Raw genomic sequence first — 13,504 nt, forward strand, 5'->3', positions numbered from 1 at the left:
CAGAAGCTGATACTTTCTGGAGTCAAACTGCCTGTGTTTGGATCCTGAACCTGTTACTTATTAGTCATGAACTTGAGCTGGTTACTTAACCCTACCACCCCCTCAGTGTCTTCATTTATTTAAAAAAAAAATTAAAAAATGTACAGTTGGACTCTAACAACACAGGTTGGAACTGCGGGTGTTCACTTATATGAGGATTTTTTTCAATTGACCGGTGCAGTTCAAGCCTGCGTTTTTCAAGGGTCAAATCGAAGGCTGGGAATCTGCGTATGCGGGCAACCCTAGTTACATGCAGATCTTTGACTGTGCCCCTAACCCTAGCGTTGCTAAAGGGTCCATTACACTTAGAACAGTGCTCTGGTTGACGTTTTACAATTTCTCTTTGGTTCTTGCCGCCCCCCCCCCCCCAAATCAGAGCTTGTGAGGGCTAGGGCTGGCCCGACCCACCCCATGGACTTGTGTTTGGTTCCTCCTAGGGTGACCTTGGGCCTCTGGGCACCCCTGGGGAGCAGGGCCTGATTGGGCAGCGGGTAAGTGAAAGCAAATTTATTCTGCCTGGAAAGCCACTCCTGGGGTGTTTGGGTGGGGAAGGGCTTCCCTCAACCTCCCTGAGCCTGTTTCCTCATATGGAAATAGACCGCGACTCTCCACAGCCTTGCTCAGTCTCTCTTCATGGGTCAGCATTTCCACAGTGTAGAGGTGCTCTTCAGAGAAAAGCATTCTGTGGTCAACACATTTGGAACTCACTGCATGCTCGGTGTTCCCTCTTACACATTAGCAGCAGCATTTTCAAGGCTCTGAGAAGACCTGCAACCAAGAAATTGGTTTCTTTTGGAGTCTCTCGGGGCCTGGGTATCATTCCCAAACTTGCTGGCAAGAAACTGAGGGCTGGCTTCACTTTCCTTTTCTGAGAAATGGGATTCTGCCAAGGAGTTCCATGACGGCTCACTCCAATTCCAGGAATAGTATCTCCAACGGCTACCATTTGTGGGTGCTTATACTGTGTCTTGGAGGAACCCTTAAAGGGTGGGGGAGCAGCCCCATTTTCAGATGAGAAAACAGATGCCTATGGGGGCTGAACAGTTTACTTGTGACTAGGAGCCCAGTGGGGTCTTTGAGGTCTGCCTGACGTCAAAGCCTTTCTAACCACTAGGCAGCTCTGCCTCCCAGTCTGACCAGGATGGCTCTGTGACCAGCAATTTCTAACTGGAGACCTCTTGCAGCCCCCACCCCAGCCTACCCTGCAGACAGCAAGCTGTGCTTGGGGGTCTGCCTCTCCTTTTTGGGAACTGAGTGGGTGCCTCAACCCTCTGGATCATTCACAAATTCAGCCCCCCACTGTGTGCGTGCCAGGTCCCCATTGCCCGGAGATCAGCGGTTGGGGGGCCCTGCACCAAGGAGGGGGAGGAAGTAAAAGCACATGGGGCCCCCTCCCCAGCAATGTCTCCTCATCTTTTCCCACCACGCTTTCCAGGGAGAGCCAGGCCTCGAGGGTGACAGTGGTCCTGCGGGGCCCGACGGGCTGAAGGTAAGTGTCCTTCTGGTGCAGGGTTGGGGAGGAGGGGTGTTCTGGGACTGCGTCTACCTGTCCCCCACTGCTCCTCCATCCAATACCTAACTTTTCTCCCAGAAGCACCATGTTCCCGTAAAGCTCTGAGAGCAGACCTCCGGCTGTTCCCATTGAGAGTGGGTGAGGGTGAGCCCTGTCCAGCATCTGCCCCCACCCTGCCCACTGACCTGACCCTACTCAGGGTGGGGTTTGAGGACCATCCCCCCCTCCACTCCTCCCCACTTTCCTTCTCCTCAAAACTGCAGCTCCTCTTGACTAAGGGCGGTACCTGAACATCTGCTCTATGCCAGGCCCAGAGCCAGCAGCTTTGATATCAATTAACTCCCAAACATCCTAAAAGATCAGGAAAATAATCACTGCCCGTGACCTGTAGGCCACTAGTCACACATGCACCAGGTACGATGCTAAGTCCTTTATATGGATCGCCTTGATCAATGCTATGGGGTGAGTTCTATATTTAGATAAACTGAGACTCAGAGAGGTTAAGCAACTTGCCCAAGGACACACAGCTAATAATTAGCACACCCAAGACATAATACTTGGCTTGCTTTCTGTACCATGTACCCATCCTAAAGAATAAGAGACTGAGGCTCAGAGGGAGGCAGAGGTATATTCATCCAGCGACTGTAGTTACGAGTAGAGGATCCAAAATTCAAACCCAGGGCTCACTGGTATCAAAGCCTGTGGGCCTAACTTAGACCTGCCATGTCAGCTGTCAGCCACAGATGCTAGGACTGTAAGGAGGTGCTGGAGCTCCCCTGGACCCCAGGGCAGGTGAACACTGCTCTCTGGTACCAGCCCTACTTCCAGCTCAGGCCTGTCCCTGGCCTCCATCCCTGACCCAACAGTGGACTTTCCCCAGAGCTGACCTGTAACACTGTGTGAGGCAGCTCCCCAGCCCAGGGTCCCACATGCCATGTCCCGGGATTCCCTCTGTCATCCACTTACTCTCCATGTGACCTCAGATGAGCACCCCTCTTCTCTGGGCCTGAATTCCCCCATTCTTAGACCTCCACCCTCACTGCCCTATCCCCACATGCAGGGCCCGGGATAGGGCCTCTCACTGAAAACCAGCTCAGCCACCTGCTCAGGCTGCCTGCCTCTGAGACCTAGGAGAGCAGGTGACCAGGGATGACAGGCCAGAAGGGGAATCCTGGAGCCAGGGGTGTCTGCAAGAAAGTCATCAGGGCCAGCCCCCTGTCTCCATGCCAGGTCCAGCTTGGGACCTGAGAATCTTGGTGGGAAGAAACCTGTCTCTTTCCTGGTGCCCAGATCTGCTCTGTGCTAGCTTGGAGTCTCTCCCCCACATCTGTGTCATCTCTGGACCCCTCTCCATGGGAAGTTCTGCCCGGCTGAGCTAGACACTGCCCCAGCAACCCCAACACCAGCCCCCTGCAGCCAGAGACCAGGCCCCAGCAGGACCGGCCTGCAGTGCATGCTCTCCGTGGTCCTGTTCCCACGCTCCGGCTTCGCATCCTCTGAACACACTCTCTCTCCTGGACACACACCAGTTTATCTGTGTCCCTCGTAAAATGTGGCTCCAGGAAACAAAACTGGCAAAGACACTGCTCTTTCAAGCCTGCTCCCCCACCCACCCTTCCTCACACCCATGACTTCATACCCTCTCCCGAGGGCCTCTCTGACAGTCACAGCTGAGCCACCTTCAGACTGGCCATAGGTCCCCCCAAGCCTGCCAGCCCCTATGGAGGCTGCCTTCTGATGGGCACTGCCCTGTCCCTCTGCAGCCACTGCCTACGCTGTGCCCCTCGCGCCTGCTCTGCTCACGGGGCCAAGGGCAACAGCCCATGCCCCCTTCTGGCACAGCCCGCCTGGCAGACAAGGCCGGGACATGGCCAGCGCTCTGTAAGGCGCTAGCTGCCATCCGCTTGCCGGAGGGAGTGTTCTGCAGCCAGTGAGAACAAGAACCACACAGAGCAGAGAGCAAGAGAAACACGTGCCCACAGCGGAGTGAGACATTAACCAAAAAACGATGGAACGGTGCGGTCTGATTGGATTACGCCTTTAAAGCTTATTTTATTGCTAACTGGCTCTGTAATCTTGGAACCATTGTCTCGCTGCTCTGAGACTGGTACATAGCAATCAAAACCGCTACCTCTTATTATTAATGTTGTCAACTGTTTGTGTGTGAGCAAAGGTCGAAAATGTAACTCAGAAAAGTGGGAAGAGTTCTGAGAAGCAGAATTAGGTGAATTTTTTTCCTTCATAAAAATTTATTTCAGCTTTTTACGATTCCTGTCTTCCCCACGTGTCTACATTGGAGAGAGCTAGCCCCAGTCTCCTGAACCTGGCCCCTTCCTGTGAACTTCATGGGGTGGGCATGGTCAGGGTCCTCGCTTTCCTGAACTACCCCTCCCCAGCCCCAGGCCCAGGCCCAGGCCCAGGCCCAGGCAGAGACACTGGCAATCCCTAGCCAGCAGGGCCATGCCAGCCCAACCCGTTTGGCAGCTCAGGGAACTGTCAGGGAATGCAGAAGCTGGTCAGCTGTGGGCGTCTGAATGAGCCCTGAGGTTTGGACCCCCTGTTGGGCTTGATGACTAATTTTCTCTCTCTCTCTCTCTCTCTCTGTTCTTCCTCCCAGGGGGACAGGGGTGACGCAGGGCCTGATGGTGAGCGTGGTGAGAAGGGCCAGGAGGGACTGATGGGCGAGGACGGTCCCCCGGGGCTCCCTGGCATCACTGGCGTCCGGGTGAGTGTGCATGGCTGCATGCCAGCACTTAGGGCTCCTGGGGCATATGACACTTGTGCCTCTTTCAGGCAGTTCTGTGGGAGGCCTTTTGACAGCAGCCACCTAAGAAACTTCTGCTCTGGTCCTTCCTCCCTTGCCTAAACCTCCCATGGCTCCCCAGTACCGTCAGAGTAATATCACTCTCCTTAGCCTGGCTGCTGTTCCCTGCACAAACCCGGCCCCTGCTGACCACATCCTGCCTAACCCCCACATTCAGCCACACTGAATTTAACAAGGTGAATTCAGCAGTGGGGGCTCCGGCCCCGATTCTCTATCAGTAACTTGCTGTGTGACCTTTCACTTGCCCTTGCCCTTGCCCTTGCCCTCTGTGGGATTCTTGGTATGATGAAGGATCTGGAAGGAATGTGCACTAAGATCACTTTGGGCCCCAACATTTCAGGGGCCCTTTTTTAGTGAGCTTTTGAGTATCATGACTGTGGAAAGGGCAAAGTCGTGTGGCAGAAATAGCCCTGGATCCAAAGTCCAAAGGTTGAGATCTGGCCCAAACACCCATTCTCTGCATGACCTTGAACAAATCACTGCCTCCCTCTGAGCCTTGATTTTCTCATTGATGAGGAGTCAATGAAACTTTGGATAGGAAAGCACTTTCTAAAAGGCAAGAGAAATATAAAAGATCGTCTTTATGAATTTGGAAAAGAAAATGACTGCAAGCTGCTGGTGGTGATGAGGGCGGTGGTGATGGTGGTGATGATGGTAGTAGTGATGGTGGTGGCAGTGGTGATGATGGCCATGGTACTGGCAATGGTGGCAATGGTGGTAGTGATGGTAGTGATAGTGGTGATGGTGGTGAAGGTGGTGGTGGTGGTGGTGGTGGTGATGGTGGTGAAGGTGGTGGTGGTGGTGAAGGTGGTGGTGGTGGTGATGGTGGTAAAGGTGGTGGTGGTGGTGATGATGGTGGTGGTGAAGGTGGTGGTGGTGGTGAAGGTGGTGGTGGTGGTGATGATGGTGGTGGTGGTGGTGATGGTGGTGGTGGTGGTGATGGTGGTGGTGGTGGTGAAGGTGGTGGTGGTGGTGAAGGTGGTGGTGGTGGTGATGGTGGTGGTGGTGGTGGTGAAGGTGGTGGTGGTGGTGAAGGTGGTGGTGGTGGTGATGATGATGGTGGTGGTGGTGGTGGTGAAGGTGGTGGTGGTGGTGGTGAAGGTGGTGGTGGTGGTGATGATGGTGGTGGTGGTGGTGGTGAAGGTGGTGGTGGTGGTGGTGGTGAAGGTGGCGATGATGATGGCATGTTGGTGATGGTGATTGCAATGGAGGTAGTGATCACAGTGGACGTGGTGGTGCAGGTGGTCTTAGTGGTGGTGATGGTGGTAGCACTGTTATGTCCATATTTTCCTGTCACTCCCAGTTCTCATATGTTGGAAGTGGAATGAGGTTCATTGGGGCCAGACTGAGTGTGTGTGGGGTGATGAGGTGGTGAGAACCCTGTATTTGAGTCTCTTTGGTGTCAGGGCTGCAGGACAATATCTCCCAGTCTGTGGCTGGAAACAGTTGAGTATTTAAAAATAGAATTTTATGAGCCATCAGGGCCTTTCCAGAAATATATCTATATGGATGGGGGCCAGTGAAAGTCTTTATTCTGGCCCCATAGCCTCACCCCACTGGATGTGCCAGCACTTACTCAGGCTTTCCCACACCATGGGGGATGCTCCCAGCTGCAGAGGGCCCATCAGAATAAGTGGCTGGCCGCTTGCCCTGTCCTGGGGAGACTCCATCTCCCTGGTCCTGTACTGAACACTTCAGCACTGACTCATATCTCCTTCTGACAAGGAATCAGCCATCAGAGTCACCTCATTCCATCAGCCAATTCCATCAGCCCCTGTATCCTGATTTTACAGTTCCCTAGGCTGGGCCAGCCTGGGCCTGCCTGGGCCAAGGGGTACCTAGAAACTGAGGATTCATGTCTCATTTCTAACCTGGCTGGGTGACCTGCAGACAACGCCTTCGTCTCATGGAGCCTCAGTTTCTTTAGTTCTAAAATGGGATAAATAATCCCATCCTCCCAGTCCTATAATGGGAATCAAATGAGATAAGAGGTAGAGTGTAGACACAGTGCCTGGCCGTGGTTGAGGCTGTGACGATTGTTAGTGTATTATTACTGGAAGAGCAAGAGACCTTGAGATTGTCAAGTCCATGGCTGTCTGACAGAAACAAAATACAAGCCACTCGTGTGATTTAAATTTTCTAATAGTCACATTTTTTAAAGGTAAATAGAAACAGGTGGAATTAATTGTAGTAACCTTTTATTTAGCTCAAAATATCCAAAATACAAACATTTCAACAGATTACCCCCACCTTGAGGCAGGATAGGTGCACCTAACAGTAACCATGACAACAGCCATGTATCCAGCAGTGTCTGTGGACCAGGCGCCTTGTAAGCATGAGACTGTATCACCAGGTTGAATCCTCAGCTCTGTGAAATACCACTGTCCCCACTTCACAGACAAATATGCCGATCACAGGAAGTTAGGTCACACTCAAGGTCATGTGGATACTGAGGGCAGAATCAGCCGTGAACCCAGGCAGCCAGCCTCTAGAGCTAGTGCTGCGATGCTGCATGGACCTGCCTCAGTTGTCCCTCATTTCCCATCTTTTTTCCTCTTTCCCTCCTTCTCCATCAGGGTCCTGAAGGACAACCAGGGAAGCAAGGCGAGAAGGGCCGGACCGGGGCCAAGGTAAGATCCCCCCACCTCCTTCTGCCGTGATCCGCCCATGTCCCCCTCCCACTCCCCCACCTCTCCCCTGAGACCTGGTGACAGCCTGTCTCTCCTCCCGCTGCAGGGTGCCAAGGGCTACCAAGGACAGCTGGGTGAGATGGGAGCCCCTGGAGACCCTGGACCCCCTGGCACCCCAGGCCCTAAAGGGTCCCGGGGCAGCCTGGGACCAACGGTGAGTACTCTCTGGGTGGGGTGGGGTGGGTCACGGAGCAGAGGGCCAAGGGCAGAAAGGGAGGTGTCCCCCGCTCCAACTGTCGGCTGAACACCTGTTTTCCCAGCCACTTCCTTTGAATCACAGATCCTTTTGGGGACCTGCAGAAGCTGCAGCCTTCTCCTGAAGAGTGCACACAACACACAGCATTTCTCGCAATCTGATGGAGTCTGTGGGTCTCCTGAAGACCCAGATTAATGAGCCCTGCTTAATCTTAATCTTAGTTAAACCAGACCATTGGGCGTGTTGGGGTTTTTTTATGTGTTTTTAAAAAATATGTCTTTATTGATTTCAGGGAGAGGAAGGGAGAGGGAGAGAGAGACAGAAACATCAATGATGAGAGAGTCATTGATCGGCTGCCTCCTGCACGCCCCCCACTGGGGATCAAGCCCTCAACCTGGGCATGTGCCCTGACCGGGAATCGAACCGCAATCTCCTGGATCCTAGGTCAATGCTCAACCGCTGAGCCACGCCAGCAGGCTCTTGGGTGTGTTTTTATTGAACAAGGAGTTTTCCCACTGGAAGTAGGTTCATGAGGATCAGGGTGAAGCTGCTGCAGCCCCCTGGGTGATCCTGACACTGTCCCAGGCCTTCGCTGGCCTGAGGGGGGGTGACAGCTGCAGGGGGAAGGAGACCCTCAGAGGAGCAAGGGGAAGGGGCAGATGAGGGTGATGCCGCCTCTCTGAGCTGCCAGCGTGTGTGGTAAACAGCTATGCTGGCCTGTGGCACTTGCTCATTTCCATGGTGGAAATGCTGCCCACCAGGCCTGATTTAAAGCTACCAACACGATGTCACTGGATGCACAGTGGGGCAGGCTCGCAGGAGCACTCTGTTAGCTAGTGTTTCCGCCACACGGATGCAGTAGACATGATGACCTCCTGAGCATAAGTAGTAAAATGTAAAATAATTAGGAAGGAGTGAGGTTTGAATATTTGTTGTCTTTGTTTTTGATATGGTTGAACTGTAAGTTCACGTAGTTTAATTTTTCATAACCATTCTGTTCACAAAATTGGGGAAATTGGAGACATCGGGTCTCTGGAACCTCTGTAGCCGAGAGAAGGACTGGGGGAGGAGGGGAGCCCCAGGACGGATGGGACAGTGCCACTTGTGCTTCACCTTGACCTCCGCCTGGGTTCTGGGTGAAATAAACACACCAGGCTTCTGGGCAGAACTGGGCAGGAGCCTGGGGGACAGGCAGAGCCCGAGTCCCTGCTGTGAGAGCCACGTTCCTTACCAGTGCGGGTTTCCTCCTCTCGTAGGGTGCTCCAGGACGGATGGGGGCCCAAGGAGAACCAGGACTGGCTGGTTACGATGTAAGGAAACCTCCCCTCCCCCTCTCTCTGCAACTCTCTCCAGCAGGCCTGGGTCCTCTGCCTTCACCACCACCTCCCACCTGGGGGCCAGCCCTCGGGCCATTGGAGATTCATAGTCTCACCTATCCCAGGGAGCACCTGGGCCCACAGACCAGGGAGGAGGTCAAGGACAATTGGTTGCCAGGCGGGGTAGGGTGCACCCTCTCTGAGTCCTCTGAGGGTGGGTGCCCCCCCGTACCTCCTGTCTGAGCTGCCCATCTGTGCTCTGTGGAAGGAAAGATCCTTAGCCCAGTTTCACATACTAGTTGGCACCCCCTAGAGGTGGCTGAGCCAAACCCACATCTGGGACACCAGGCCTCAGAGAGGCATAGGGCTTGCTCAGAAAGGGAAAGGGAGGCCCTGGGGGGTTAAGGATGTGTGTGCACAGTCTGACAGCTTGTTAAGTTAGTGGTGGGATCTGGAGTCTGAAAGAGGTCCAGTAGGTCGGGATGAGGGGGAGAGGAGAACAGAAAGACGGGAAAAGGACATGGAAACTGGGAGAGAGGTGCTGGGAGCCCACGGAGGAATCCACATGTGAGGTCTGGCCACCGCCCAGGAGAGTCTGCTGAGGCAAGCATTCTGCCCGGCCCCAGAGGACACAGCTGGCTGTCCCAAGATCTTGTCCCAGGTCTGCTCCCGGGCGGGGTAGTCAGAATCCTCAACCATCCAAGTGGACCTACCCTTACATGTGTATGTGGGACCTATACGGCATGTCTAGGAGGCCCAGGGCCCAGAGAGGTACTGGGCTTGCTCAAAAGTCACACAGCAAATCAGGGCAGAGCCAGGACCCAAGACCCAGTCGCACAGACCAGTGTCTCCATTTCCGAGTTCCTGTCCTTTATCACATGCCCCTCCCGAGTCCTCCCACCCCCATGCTCTCACCTCCTGCCTTGCCTTCTTGTTTCCTGCAGGGACACAAAGGCATCATGGGACCCCTCGGGCCTCCAGGACCAAAGGGCGAAAAGGTGGGTATTGGTTCGTGGGAGGCAGCTGATCCCTGATATCCAGGCTGGCAGGAGCAAGCCCCTGGGCGCTGTGCCCAGAGAGCACGGGAGGTTCATAGCAGGCTCACCCCTGCTCATATCTCGGCGGCCGGGAGGCAGGAGCCAGTAGACCCATGTTTGGCACAGATGCATTGGGCATCGGCTCTGTGCCCGGCACCAGAACAAAAGCAGACACAGTGCCTGCCCTCCTGGGGCTTTCAGTCCAGCCAGGGAAGTGCCCATCAGTCATGTAATGACTAGAACTGTGCAGTTCCCATCGAACATGGGCACTGAGGCCTCGCTGGGGAATGAGCCAGGAGGGGCTCAGGAAGCAGCGTGTGGACGCCAGCGTTTCAGGGCCACAAGGAGCCAGCGAGGCCGAGGGGAGGCATGTCCACTCCCCAGCCCTTGGCCCCAGATTCAGTAAAGGAGAGGAGGTGCTGGAAGGAACCTTGCTGATCTTTGTGTCCCGCCCCGCCGTGCAGGTGGGGACGTGGGGGGCCAGAGGGCCGCGGCATCGCGCCCGGGTCACATCCGAGCTGGCCCTGGGACCCGCCTTTGAGTCCAACATCGGCGGCTCTCGGTTCCTTCTTCCTTCCCTCCCTCCTCCTGATGGGCAGCTGGAAGGCCTCCAAGTGGGCAGCCGCCGCTCTCTCCTTCCCCGCTGCCTCCTCGGCCCTCCTTCCTTTTGCCGAGTCAGCTCCCCACTAACTGCATCCCGTTGTGGGTGAATCACCCTGGCCTGGCTCGCTGTCCAGCTGGCCCATTCCTCCTGTTTGGAAAAGAACAGACCTGCCATCAGAGCGAGCCACGGGCTCTGACATCACACGGGAAGCCGCAGAACGTGCCTCTCGGCTCCCAGGGTCCCTCCTCGGCGCTCCCAGTCTGCCAAGGCTGGTGCAGGAGGAGTTAACACAGGCCCTAAAAAGGGGGGTATCCCTCTGCTCCGGGCCATCTACAGCCCCAGAAGTAGTCCCTGTGGTTGCTGAGAGGGGAACCCAAACCCCAAATCTGCCATAAGTCTGCTGGGGCCTTGGGTGGGGCCCCTGGATGCTTCATCTGTTAAGTGGGTGGGTGCCTTGGGAAGGCTAAGCGGGACATCACCTGTATGTCAGCCAGAAGCATTTTCTGACTTGCATGGTATTATTAGTTTGGTCATGCATCCTAGGCAACAGGTATTTATGGATTTATAATGATTTATTTAGTGTGGGGCCTGTGGAATGATGCCCTGAAGAGCTTAAAAATAGTGACATGATGGGTCAACCACAAGCTGGGAGGGAAGAGAGAGCAGGTTCCTAGGGAGCGTAAGTGCCATTTACAAGCTCTTTCCCCGAGATTTCTCCCTAATCCTCACCATGACCCTGACACGAAGGTGTCATTGTCCCACGTGACAGGCAGAGAAACAGTCTCCATGATGCTCAGGGACCAGCTCAGGATCGGTGAGGGGGTCAGGACCAAGATTCAGACTCCGTCTGAGGCCAGACGGAGCCAATACGCTGATGAGCCAACACGCCGTTCAGCTTGAAGATCCCTGTGGGGCGTGTGTCTACAGAGGCAGTGGTCAGAGGGACGGGGTGATGGGATGAGACTCTGGGAATAGGGAGAAGGGTGGTGGGGGCTCCACCAGCTCTCTGGTGCTAAAAATGCATCCCCAAACTACACCCACAGTGGGGGTAGAGGGAGAGATCTTGACAGCTGGCTTTTGGCCCAGACTGCCCCTTGATTTCTGTGTGGCTTTGGCTAAGACCCTTCCTTCCCTGGGCCTCCGTTTTCCATCTGTAAAGTGGGGCAATCACTGCAGCAGCATATGGGTGCTGTATGGATTCTACAAAACAATGTGTGAGGCACCCCTCATGATGTGACAGGCACACAGAACACAATAGTTGAACATGGCCTCTCCCCAAAGCCCCCGGTCCAGCTGCCCCCCCCCCCCACAGCGGGACAGAGCCCCAGGACAAAGAGCCATAGAGAGTGGGCAGGGCAGAGAGGGAATCCCTACTTTCTGGGCCAACCCCCTGGGTACACCTGGCTCTAGGCCTGAGGCCAAGTCCCTCCTGCCTTCCATCTCTGCCCACAGGAGCCACAGAGGCCCTGGGCCAAGGTGCTGCTGCCGCCAGCCCTGGGGACTGTCGTGCCTGGGATGGGCTCCGGTGCCAGGCACAGCGCCCCTCTCTTCTGCCTCTCAGGCCTCCCCTTCAAACCCCTGCTGACAGCAAGGGGGCGCAGAGGTGTCCTCACTTGAGCCCCCTGCCCAGAATACGCCCCAGGGGGGTGACACCAGTGTTGTCTGGGGCTGCAGCTTTCTGAGCTCAGAGGTTCTTCCACTTGCTATTCTGCGCACACCTGCCATGTAGCTGGCACGTGGCGTCCAGCCACCTGCCCTGCAGGTGGACCAGGGCCCAGGGTGGCCTGCCACGGCCCAAGGACCTCCACTCTAAACTCTGACTACCTCTGTGTGGCACAACAATCTTCACAGCCATCTGCGAGCCCCGACTATGTGCAGTAGCATGCCGACAGCTGAGCAAACCTTTCTTCCCTGGAGCCTCAGAGCAACGCTGCCAGGCGTTACAACCCCATTTTGCAGATAGGAAACTGGCTTATGGATAAAATCCCCACCTTGATCTCCTGCTGAGTGCAACCTGGGGCAGCCCAGGGCCTTCTTGGGCTCCCATCAAGGGTGGGATATTCGTCCTAAAGCTGGTTCTTGGCCCACTTTCTCCCAACAAAGTTTACAGAAAGGGACTCTTATTGAGGGCTAAATAGCTCTGAGCTGCTCACATCGCCTCTGCGCCTTGGCATCCTCATCTGTAGAATGGGGATAATAGTGCCTACTTCGTGGGGTTGCTGGGAGGACTCAGTGAGTACCTGTGTCTGGCCTGTGGCAGTGCCCATGCATGCCAGCTGTTGGAATTACTGTCACTCCCCGCTGAGTGCCATGCAGGGACTTCTGTATCACTTCATGAACACCCCCCCCCCCCCGTGTTCCCTTCATCCCTCCTCACCCCATTTCCCAGCTGGGAAAAGGAGCTCCAAGATCCTTCGCCAAGCAGGGTGAGACCATGGGTTCAGAGCCCAAGGGCATTGGCTTGGGGTGCTCAGGAGGGAGGCTAATGAGCACTGTTTTGTGCTCCACAATCCTGGTTCCATGCTCAGGGCTGGCTCTGACCCCATGTCTGCCCCATCCTTCTCTGGCCTCAGTCTCCCCATCTGTAACCCTAAGTAGGCTGGACCCAACCTCTGATCAGCCCCTTTTGGCCTCAGTCTGGAGTGTCTGGAATCCCTTGGATTCAGGAAGAGTAGGTAAGTTTGTAAAGCTGCTTCTGTGTCCACAGGGGGAGCAGGGCGAGGATGGCAAGGCTGAGGGGCCCCCTGGGTCACCCGGAGATCCGGTAAGGTCCCCCAACTTCCTTCTCCTGGGTGTGGGCCACGGTGGGGCCCGGCCTCCTGCAGAGGGAGGGGGAGGCTGAGCAGGGTGAGGCTGCTTCGAGCTCCACAGAGGGTGTAGCCAGTGAGGCCCAGGCCAGGCATCCCCTGCAGCTGGTGGCCCATATTTGCTGTTGTCTTTGTCATTCAGGGCCCTGTGGGTGACCGAGGAGACCGAGGCGAACCAGGGGACCCTGGATACCCTGTAAGTATCAGCTCCTACCTGCTGGCAGCAACTGGAGTGGGATACGTGGGCACTCCTCAGCCCCGAGCCCCCTCACCTGTCACGTGCTACCTGTCATGTGCTCCCTGGGATCAGAATAGCCTTCACCAGGACGCAAGCCCTTCCTCCCACCAGTAGTGCCTAAGGACACGCCCCTGAAGGAGGGCTCAGGTGTAAGTCATGATGAAAGGGTCTGTCCGAGACCTTTTCGGGGAGAAAGACACCTCCCCTCTGAGGGCCCCGTCTGTCCATCTGTGGCCAGGA

At 55.5% G+C, this 13,504-nt stretch overlaps 1 protein-coding gene across 3 annotated transcripts in view; it reads left to right on the forward strand.

Annotated features, from left to right (window-relative positions):
* Window positions 1–13,504, forward strand: part of COL27A1 (collagen type XXVII alpha 1 chain) — a 120,843-nt gene that overhangs the window by 93,428 nt on the left and 13,911 nt on the right. For all 3 annotated transcript variants that reach the window (XM_081151939.1, XM_081151940.1, XM_081151938.1), the window contains 9 exons: window positions 477–530; window positions 1,475–1,528; window positions 4,170–4,277; window positions 6,953–7,006; window positions 7,113–7,220; window positions 8,519–8,572; window positions 9,523–9,576; window positions 12,927–12,983; window positions 13,169–13,222. In XM_081151939.1, coding sequence (XP_081008065.1) covers window positions 477–530; window positions 1,475–1,528; window positions 4,170–4,277; window positions 6,953–7,006; window positions 7,113–7,220; window positions 8,519–8,572; window positions 9,523–9,576; window positions 12,927–12,983; window positions 13,169–13,222 — 597 coding nt within the window. The remainder of the gene's footprint in view (window positions 1–476; window positions 531–1,474; window positions 1,529–4,169; window positions 4,278–6,952; window positions 7,007–7,112; window positions 7,221–8,518; window positions 8,573–9,522; window positions 9,577–12,926; window positions 12,984–13,168; window positions 13,223–13,504) is intronic.

This window comes from Miniopterus schreibersii (genome assembly GCF_964146895.1).
Source record: "Miniopterus schreibersii genome assembly, chromosome: 11".
NCBI classification, from domain to species: domain Eukaryota; kingdom Metazoa; phylum Chordata; class Mammalia; order Chiroptera; family Miniopteridae; genus Miniopterus; species Miniopterus schreibersii.